This window comes from Periophthalmus magnuspinnatus, chromosome 6, assembly GCF_009829125.3.
Source record: "Periophthalmus magnuspinnatus isolate fPerMag1 chromosome 6, fPerMag1.2.pri, whole genome shotgun sequence".
Taxonomy (NCBI): Eukaryota; Metazoa; Chordata; class Actinopteri; order Gobiiformes; family Gobiidae; genus Periophthalmus; species Periophthalmus magnuspinnatus.
Window position 1 is genome coordinate 19,421,367 of NC_047131.1, and position 11,059 is coordinate 19,432,425.

Consider the following 11,059-nt stretch of genomic DNA (forward strand, 5'->3'; position numbering starts at 1 on the left):
GGGCCTGTCCCATGTGGGCCCAGTGACCCATGCAGTCAGTCAGAGGGCTGGTCACTCAGTGTTTGGGTGGAGGTTCGTAGACAGCTCTTTGTCTGCACCAAGACGTCCCAGACACAACAACCCCTCACAAAGACCCCCTCCACACATACACACACACATACATGCACACAAACACACACACAAAAGCTCCTGGACAATAGTGTGGACTCACAGTGGGGGCTGAACTGAACTTCTGTCCACCTGAAGAACATAACATACACCAGGGGAGGGGGCTTAAAAGTCAGGTGCAGGGGTGTCCTGACCTGTCAGAGCAGAAGCAATGCCCCAGGATGGATAGAAGACAGACATATGTGGAGAGGAGCAGTAGAGGTCAAAGGTCATCAGGGTCAGGATAAGAGTAGTGTGGTCATATAACACTCAACATGACATCCAGGACTTGTGTAAAATATACGGGTGCTTCTAAAAGAAAACTAGTATTAAAAAAAAACAAAAAAAAAAACATGAATAAGTTGTTGCATTTCTGGGATATTACCCACACTGCTGCCACATTCTGGTTGCAATAGCAAGAGCATCTGGTATAAATTGATACAGCTATGGCAATAAACAAATAAGGAGAATAAGGGGAAATACACAAGTGACACAGGTTTGTAAAGAAAATCTAGAAAAAAAAGAAGTTGTATGTGTACATGACAAGTTACTGAATGTTACTAGCTGCAACAAAGGGTCTGCTTTCCAGTGTCAATCATCACTCTTTAAAATGGACTCTAATGGGAGCGTTTAGTTCAGCAGAGGCACACGCACACACTCAGACTCTTAACATAATTTTAAGATAGTAAGACACAACCACAAATTAAATCAAATTATATTTCTTTTTTAATTGATTGCAACACATTTTAACCACACATTACAAAATGCACATCAAATATTTTTTATCAGGCTCAGTTTGCAACCATATTTATCTGAAAAACAAAATCTACCAAAAATATGGTTTTACAAAATAAGACAATTATAATAAAGTAAATGCCACTTTGGATAACTGTAATCAAAACCCCATTTTAATCTACATAAAAAAAAGTTTGACATAAATAAGTTAGTATAATTTCTCAGTGTTTTTACAAAATTATGTACAAAGGTACATTGCAAAGATTTACACAAATACACAGGTCATGATGACTGCACTTCTGACACAACCGTTCGCTCTTTGTTTACACTGGACATAACCCACACTCTAAGCAAATAAAGGGACGCTTTTGGATACTTCTATTTGCATCCTCAGCAGGCAAACCACATGAGTTTCAAAATAAAACTATGGAAATTAACTCTAGGTTAGTTATCACAATGTAAGACAATGTGAAGTCATATACAGAAGCAACCATGTATTTGGTATTGTAGGACATTCGGCCTGTTTCAGACAGCCTCGTCCTCACCAGAGCCTTAGGCTAAAGAAACACAGTCAAATGCTAACACCCTGTGCAGTTATGGTCTTTGTCCTTCAATATCTGAGTACCTCTACTCTACAGAGGGAACTAAAGAGACGATTCCAGATTTAGACTGATGCCAAAGCACCACAGAAAATAAATAAGGTTTCATATAATGAAGATCAAATAGATCTAGCACTATGATAAGTGAAAAACGTTGGATAAAGCCATTTTATGGGAGAACTTGCACTTTGTGACACTGAAATGACCAGAGGAAGAAAGAATTGAGCTACATTTGTACCGTTCTTCACTGCAGGTGCAGGAGGATGACGAGGCACACTTAAACTGCAAGAAACCATGATTGGAAACTGTAGCAATGCCTTTTAGAAAATAAAAAAACAGAACAGCATTTGGGAAACATTTCTCAAACTACACTGCAATTCTTCAAGTTAAATCAAAATTCACAATTTTTTAACATAAAGAGATTTGTTTTCAAATCATAATGTTTTATGTGCTACATATGGAGAGAAATATAATATTATATATAATATATTTATGTACACACAGGTAGTAAAAATGAGCAAAAAAGGAAATCAAACCTAATTGCACACTGCTACATTGACTGCTTTTAGAGGCAGCAACTTTTAATTGAGTGCCACAACTTTAGTGTTTCTATTCAGTGCTTCAACAGCGTCCTCCCGTCGTCAGGAGAGATGATATGTTTCTGGTGCTGTAATTCCTCCTCCATCGGCCAACACTGAGTTTTCCCAAGACTCACAGACTCTGTGAACGCACCAGAATAAGGTTAGTCAAGAGTGTGCTGCTTTGAAACACATATTATAAAATAGATGTGGTGTGTAATGCTATTGGCATCTGGAAATACAGATAAGAAAATAAGAATAACTTTTATAACTAAAATAGCACTTCCACACACACACTGCAATCCGAAGTTTGTGTTCTATGGTAAAGAGCTGAACATTAACCCACAACTAAAACATGTCTCACCTAGAGCCTGCGGACAGGCCATTCACTTTTTCAGCGCAAATTCACCTTGTCCCTGCGCTCCACTACATTTCAGTGCTGCGCTCTGTACTCTGTGCAGATGTGTGCTGCAGCACACTGCTGCACTGCGCGCACTTACAGTCACTCACACGCGCGCGCGCACACAGCCCGAAAGAGCCAGCCCCTTCCCGTCCCCGCTCTGCTCCGGCTGAGGGCAGTGGCTGCTGACGTGTTACTACTACACTGTTGTTCACCAGACTTGTTTACAATGCTCTCGGATACTCCGGGCGCACCGTGGCCATAGTAAAATGTATAAAAGCACCACCACAAGTCGATAAAATGCACTGAACTATCTTTGATCGTATTTTAAAACCAGTATGTGCCACTGGAGTCAAGAAAATATACAATACGGGTTTAAACAGACGATGGTGCGGAGTCACTACTATGGCGCATAAGTGCGTAGGGGAAGGAGGAAACCTGACAACGCCCTTGACGTGTTCACACAAAAACAAAAACACCTTGCTTGTCAAAACTTCGCACGCCCTAAATACTATTCGACTTGCACAATCAGTGAACAGCCAGGGGGTTGCACGAAGGTTACTACTACAACAAATACTACTACAACTCTCAAGTGGTGACAAAACAATTTGGTACGCACTGACTTTGCGTACTTAAAAAGCTACATCCAACTTAATTTATAATTAAATTACAATATTGTTTAAACAGTGTTATCAATGACAAAATATTGGATAAGTTTCTCAAATCTTACCCCTTTTACGTTTGTCTTTTGGGACTCTTCTTTCTGGGTGTGTGCTCTGCGGAGCGGCTCAGACCGGGACAGCTCATCTCCTCGGGGCTGCTGTACGACCTCTTGCTTTGGGCTGAATGTTCTGTCAAGCAAAGTTTAGATGAATGAATTACTTCAATACCGACTACAACGTATCTTTTTTGCACACTTGTAAAATTGAGTGGTCAACCATTACACTGCGCATAGAATTTACGCACGGGTTTGATGCGCTAAAACGAAGCAAAACAGAGAAAATAGTTCGTACCGTGGCATGCGTGTCTCTTTCTCATTCCTGCACACTGCTCCGGGCACTCCATCTGCCCGTCAGACCGGTCTTCGCTCGGACTCACAACAACACAGCTATGGTTTCCATTCAAATCCACATGGTTATTCCCAGCGGAGCAGACGCCCTTCTCCCGATGCGGCTGCCTGCTGTAGAAATCCGGGACCGTTCTACAATCCACCCGCTCCCAGGTTATCCGAGTGTTTGAAAGCGGCGTGCTACTGGCGAAGTCGAAGCCCCACTTGTCAGAGGCATCCGCTTCCATCTCCCGCAAATGTCCCTTTAAATCCCTCTTTAACTCTTCGTGATCCACGGAGCCAAAGAGGTTCCTGCAGGCGGACGGTTTGGGGTGATCCGGCACACGGGAGTCCGTCCTCTCCAACGTGGGGCTCCCATTTGAAAGACGCACATCTGACATTTTACCTCCTCCAAGAACGTGAAGAGATGCAAGTGGCCCGAAGCGTCCAAATGTTTCACAGGAAAAAAAAACAAGCCGCTCAATAACAACGGGTATCTCCTTGACGCCGAGCAATATCCAAAACACGCGTAAAACGACTTATGCCATGCGCACTCGTCACGGTGCAGTGTGTAATGGACGCGGCGGTGTTCTGCCAAAAGCACGCTCCAGCGGTCATGAAAACAAAGTGCAGAGGAACTGAAGCCGCTCAGTCAATTTGGTCCAGTAGTGAGCGAAACTGCGGACAAACCATCAGTACCCAATATGGCGATTGAGAGACGTACTGGGGATTGAGCAGGGAGGTTTGACTGGGGGAGAAGAAAAAAATGATTGACACAGCTATTTAAATACATAGAAGGCTTCTCATTGGTCCAACGGCTTAAAGGCCCGCCCCTCTCTTTAAGGTGGACCATAAATGTGAAATCCCTCGCATTTTACCATTTCTCTTCACCGAAATGATAATTAGCAATAATATATTTTTTTTACCCCCAAAAGATGATGGGAATCTTTTAGCATTTATTGGATGTATTGGACTTATAGTTTTTGTCTATTATTTTGTTTTTATATTCATCACTGTATATTACTATATTAAACATGTTGCTGGCTACACGTGAATAATTTACTTAATTGATTTAAGCCATTGATTCATCGAAAAATATACATATATATTTTTTTCCAAATTGCAGTGAATTACATTTTGCTAAGAAAATCTATTTGCAATAACCAACCTATTTTATAACCTATTCAGAATCAGATTTATAATATTTTACATGCACACAATGAATGATTATCAAAATTTACTTTACAGTATAGGTTTTATTTATTTTCTGAAATGTATTATAATTCCTAATATTTTCTTTCGCTGTAAGAATCAAATTTTGTGTGGTAATTATTTTTTTTCATTGTAGTGTAAGCCATGTGTGAAAAGGAACATTGTATGATTGTGTGTTTTTGTTTAATGAACCAAACTCTAAATAAAATAATAGCACGTAAAAACAGGTAAATATAATAAAAAATAACTCTACAGTAGATTATGTCCATTTGAAAACCTGTATGTGCAAATTTAAAAATCAACACTTTTTACACCAAGTGAAGAAACAGCTTTTCTTGGAAAGGTATTGTAAATGTTGGAACTGGAACTAGTCCTAAAGCTGAAAAATAAATATTCCCATTAAAAAATTACATTTTCGTAAAAAGTTTAAGTCTAGAAAAATTTTGAAGAATTTTAAAATTTTTCTAAAATAGCAGTTTACACCCCTCAATCTGCATAAACACAGACACTATTTTTGGGTGAGTGGCTTTAAGGATTTTAATTATAACACTCAATCTAGTTGAATATAACATCATTAATATTTAAAAAAGAAAAAAAAAAGTTTTTATTTTATTTTTTTCCTGGACGTATTTGTTAGTTTTTAAGAGTGTCCGCAAGACATCATGATATCTGGGACAATGCTGACCCCTAGTGGTATTGATGCATATTTAATTAACTGAAATCCGTTATAAAAGAGTCTCCAAGAATTTTATTAAATATGATACTTATTTTTACTATACAGAATATGTACAAACCACATACATCTTTATACAATAACAAGTAGCTGCTGCTATAGTAGCAGACACCATGCACCATGCTTCCCTGTAGGAGAAACGGCCCTACCTGAACTGTCAGAGTTTTATAGTGCATAGGTCCTTTAGTAGTGTCCCAGGCCTCATAAACTGAGCCACTTGATGATGTAGAAGTTCCTCTTGCCCACTCGTATCAGACTCAACCCGTTGGACAGAATGTGGAGTTTTGGAACCAGTACTTGCTCTGGGTTGTCCACTCTGCTGTGATTGATGTGGACAGCTCCTTCAGAAACCATGCGATGTCTGCACAAATCAGGATATATTTTAGTTCAAGTTAAAAATATAATGAGTAAGAACATCTGCAAAAACATCTGGTATTCCTAGTAGTAGTGTTTCTTATTCCTCTATATATCATAAAATAATATTAAAGCAGCACTGCCTAAACAAACCAGCTGCATGATAGCATAAAATAGGAAAGTCAAACACACAAGGCCAGTGCAATCTACGAGTTTGCTCTCTGAAGAGGGAAGCCTACTCTATGTGAAAAAAAAATAAAAAAAACTTTTGTTGTGCAGTTTGTTTTTGGGTTGAAATTTTATGGGACTTTAATTAGTACTTTTACATATTTTCTCTACAATATTGAAAAGACAGTACAATTCTGTAGTGCTTAAAAAGACACAAAAACATAATACCCCTGGCCATAAAAACTAACAATTCAAAAGATTTCATTTTGACACTTGCATAATACCACTAACATAATCCCACTTAATACTTGTGCTAGCCCTTACCCTCTTGGCCCATCGGGAATGGCATTGACTTTTCGGCAGGCCTCTATCACAGTGGTCCCAGGTTCAAACAGTGTCTCAAGGAAAGGCGCCTCTCTGAAGAGCTCTTGTAACTCCTCATCAGTCATCTCCTCCAGGGCCTCCACACTGCTGTTGTACAGAGCATTGGTGCATCTGTGCGAAAAAGTAATTACTTGAGGGTGACATCTGGTGGCCAAATTGCAAACTGCAGTTGTAGGTTAATCCCCCGCACCTATTTAACTACGGTCTCTTTGCACATATTGCTTAACGGGGCAAGACGATATGGTCAAAACATTTTTATCATGACATAAAAGTGAAAATTTACCATACATAAAAAATACATAATTCACTACTGAATACTCCTTAAAGGTAACTTTCATAATATTTGTTCTTAATTATTTGTGCTATTTATCTTATATAGTGTTTTTTTTTTTTTTTTGGCTCAAAGATGCTTTACAATTTTGTGCATTATTCATCCATTCCATTCTCAGTGGTGATAAGCTACTATTGTAGCCACAGCTGCCCTGGGGTACACTGACAGAAGCGAAACTGCCAATCAGAATCATCTGCCCCTCCGACCACCACCAACCAGGCACATCCCATGTTCATACTAGGCAATGTGGGTGAAGTGTCTTGCCTAAGGACACAACAACAGTTTTGCAACTGGCAGACCATCATGAAATCTGATAGTGGTCTTCCATCAAAGAACTAACCAGACCCAGTTCCGATAAGCTTCTGAGATCTGATGAGATCAGGCTTTGACAGAAAACATTTGAAAATTTTCTTAGGGGACCACATTTTACTCATGTTAAAAAGCTTGATAATAAAAAGTTCTACTCACAAACCTTTTTGCACTCTCTAGTCCCTCTTTTCCATGCACCAGTTTGGTAACCTCTGCGGCCAGTCTTTTATGTCCCAGGCGTTTGCTCGGATCCTCTCTCTGCTGCTCCATTAGTCTCTCAATCTCACCCAGAGGCAAGAAAGTGAATAGTTTTAAATACCTGGTGATACAAAAAAGGAATTATTTTCAGTTGTGAATTATGGAATCTGCCAGGCAAAAACATGCATACACACTTTTCTATAGTAGAGTCTGGTTGCCTTATAAAGAACTGATAGAGCTCAAAAGGAGAGGTTTTGTCCCGGTTAAGCCACACTGCGTTGCCTGCAGTCTTCCCCAGCTTATCTCCCACAGAGCTAGTGATCAGAGGGATGGTCAGGCCGTATACCTCCTGCCCACTCACTCTGCAAAGAAATGATACAATACAAAGTGGTTACTTAAGAATGAGCCAACCAAAAGAACAACATAGCAGCCTAAAAGCAATGGATTATTAAAGACGCACTTTGTTACTTTCTTGGTGGCATATCCGTCACCTGCTTGTCTCAAACAAGATGCTATTACTTTTTCAGAAATGTTCCACATATAGCATTACACTTATTATTCATCTCCATGAACACAGGGGATGCAACCAAGCAAAGTTATAGGTCAGATGTGTGAAGTGGCAAGCCTGCTCACAGTAATAGTGTGTGCTTGGTCAATTTGATCCAACACATATAATTGAATAAATGCAAGATTTAAATTTAATGCTATGTAGAACATTTCAGGCAAAGCAATGAACACAATTTGAACACTGCAGTTACTTGTGGACTTTTTTTTTTTTACATATTGCTTAAGTATATACAATAATAACACTATCTGATCTAGGGTCTTTACTTATGAATGTAGTCGTGTCCAGACATGAGGTTGCCCAGTTGGTCAGTGCCTCCTAGCTGAATTTTACAGCCGTATATTTGGTTCAGATGATAGAAGTCATAGGCTTGAAACACTTGGTACGTGAACTCGGTCAGGGTCATCCCCTCCGCGCTCTTCAGTCTGGACTGTACGCTGTGGCGGCTCAGCATTGTGCCCATGCGAAAGTGTCTACCCGTCTGGGACAGAAACCTCACCACGTCCCAGTCCTTGTACCATTTGAGGTTATTCAGTACAGTTACCGTGCCAAGTTTTTTCGAGCTGTTGTGGAAATACAGCTCATAGTTGGTGAATATCCTTTGGAGGCTTTCTCGTATACTGTGAGTGTTCGATTCCACTGTACCCGGAGACAGCGCTTCTCTGTCCGTAGTTTTCCCACTTGGGTCTCCTATTTGCGCAGTGGCTCCTCCGAGAAGCGCCAAGACGTGATGCCCCGAGCCGCGAAAATGTAACATGCCGATGATGGCGAGTAAGTTCCCCACGTGGAGGCTGTTCGCGGTGGGGTCGAAGCCGCAGTACACGGTCTGAGGTCCGGACTGGAGGAGCTCGGGGAGTGCGTCCTGAGCGGCGTGTTCCGGGAAAGAGTCCTTGATTATTCCGCGTTTGTTGAGGTTGAATAACAGACCGCTACAGACCGAAGCGGAACAGTGCAGCTTGGTTCTTAGAGTGAGAAAAAGACGCGATCTTTTGGGGAAAATGCTAAAACCAGGTGATGAAGCATAAGCACAGGTCCGCGCTATGGACGCCGCCATCTTGGACAATGTGACAGAGACAGAAGAAGAATGTAATAAGGTTTGTAGCACAAGAGCGCCCTCTTGTGCACGGGATCTAATATTTTTTGTGTTTATGCAATTTTTGTCTTCATGAATATACAGTGGATTCGGTAGAAGATGCAATGTTGGCCATTTACCCATATAATCAAATCCATTAAAGCTATAAAATTTATTATTAACAACTTAAATGAGCTTATGCACAGTTTGAGTAATATTTATTTTTCTGCATCTGGGGCATCAATTTTCACCTATCTCCGCCCACACCCCTGTACTTAATTTGATGATGATGATGATGATGATGATAATAATGATAATAATAATAATAATAATAATAATAATAATAATAATAATAATAATAATAATAATAATAATAATAATAATAATGTGAAAAATGAATTAGAAAAATGAAACCACTAGTTGCTGTGGTGAAATTCCCCTATGAAGAGCCAATGTCCCATTTCTACTAGTAAGCCATTTTAGATCAAAACTAAACTATATTTGGAAAAAATATATAAAATAGTACAGTTCAATTTTAACTACCCGAAAAAGCATAATATATGTCTTATGATTTATAAGTTTAACAAATAATATATTCTAATAACATCTTACAACCACTAGATGGCAACCTATGCTTAATTGAATAGGATTGTATGACCCTTCCACAGAATCTGTATAATTTGGAGAAAACACATTTTATGGATTTTAAAATGATTTATTTTGAAATCCATTGAGAATCATTAAATTCATTTCAAAATGACTAGATTTACATTCATCACACATTTACAGTATTGTTATCAAGCCACAACAATACACAGGAACAGCACATCCAAAGACTCTTAACATGACACTAGGTCACAAACCAAACTCCATCAAACACAATTTTTTAATCAAATATCTAATTCCTATGACTGCTGCCTGGAAAAAATATAGGCAATTTTTCTGTCAGTATTGTAAAATTAAAAATATGATTCCATATTGTCATTGGAGTTTTTGTGATGTAAGGCAGAGCACAGGAAAGTAATTATTAGACAACAAAACAATGAGAGAAAAGGACATCAGTACTTGTTTACGTCCTGAGCTAGTACAACAAAAGAGGACTAGGTTTCCCTGATACTTGTTAGAAATTCCCTTATCAATTCAACACAAAGTAGAAAATGGTAAGAGTAAACAGACAAACATTTACTTTTTTCTTTTGGGCATGACCAACATCAAACCTTTCTGTATCCTATTCAGACTGTATATTGTTAAGCCTGTTCTTGTCTCGGTTGTAAGGTTATCCCATATCATTTAGTCTGTTACAATGTGTTATGAATTTACAATTATAATCAAGTTTTCTATCAGTTTGAATAGTGCTTTATGGCAGGGTACACGCTAAGGCACAGTAAGTTTTGTGGTTATTCCCTAAAAGCAGAATTCCTACCAAACATTCCAAGGAATTTGCAGATAGGAAAAAATAAGTTGCAATGAAATTGTATTGAGACTAACATTTGATACAAAACAAGATGCAGTTAAGAGGCAGCTTGACGGTGAAAAATCTGCTTATGGCAATGTTGGATGAGTTGGATACAACAATAGCAGCAAATGAGGAGCAGAAAAAGACAAAAAGCTATACAAAATAGAAAATCGTGTACTGCATTTAGAAAACTGCATATCTATTGCTTAATACTGCATGTGAATTGATGGCAAATGATTCGACGTTTAACAGGCAAGAGAGTAATTATAAATAGGCATTGTGAGCCTAAATTCATAATGCAAAACCTGAGAGCATAAATAGAAGAGGCAATTGTTAAGTCAGTGCAGATTTGTTGATCGTAAGCATGAGGAATTATGTTAGTACACTAAACTGTTTACTAAAAACAAATACTTGATCAACAAAAAAAAACAACTGGCTAAAACTCTAGCTTGAAGCAGCCACAAAACTAAAAGTAATTACCAAAAAAGGAATGTCCCAGATGGGATTCAGATATCTGGATATACCCCCATCCCATGTATTTACACTGCATTTACATTACCAATAGTGCCATTTCAAATAAACATTTATCTGATTTTGTCATACTTATTATATAGACTTTAGTATAAAAATATGATCAATTGAGTCGATTCAGACACAATTATCTGTCAAAGAAGTTACAATACAGAACTACATTTACAATTTCAGAAAGGTATTCAGTTAATTTACAACATGGATCATCATTATTAGTACATCTAAGTAGGGCCAACAGT

General features: G+C 38.7%; 2 protein-coding genes across 2 annotated transcripts; both read right to left on the reverse strand.

Annotated features, from left to right (window-relative positions):
* Positions 1–855: 855 nt before the first annotated feature.
* cdkn1bb (cyclin-dependent kinase inhibitor 1Bb) lies at positions 856–4,280 on the reverse strand. The gene is made up of 3 exons (XM_033968229.2): positions 3,473–4,280; positions 3,190–3,310; positions 856–2,201 (listed from the first exon to the last, which is right to left on the reverse strand). The coding sequence occupies exons 1-2, from the start codon at positions 3,906–3,908 to the stop codon at positions 3,195–3,197; spliced, it is 552 nt and encodes a 183-aa protein (XP_033824120.1). The 5' UTR covers positions 3,909–4,280; the 3' UTR covers positions 856–2,201; positions 3,190–3,194.
* A 1,168-nt stretch (positions 4,281–5,448) lies between these two features.
* Positions 5,449–8,821, reverse strand: yars2 (tyrosyl-tRNA synthetase 2, mitochondrial). The gene is made up of 5 exons (XM_033968226.2): positions 8,028–8,821; positions 7,391–7,558; positions 7,162–7,317; positions 6,299–6,469; positions 5,449–5,813 (listed from the first exon to the last, which is right to left on the reverse strand). The coding sequence occupies exons 1-5, from the start codon at positions 8,813–8,815 to the stop codon at positions 5,654–5,656; spliced, it is 1,443 nt and encodes a 480-aa protein (XP_033824117.1). The 5' UTR covers positions 8,816–8,821; the 3' UTR covers positions 5,449–5,653.
* Between the last annotated feature and the right edge of the window lie 2,238 nt (positions 8,822–11,059).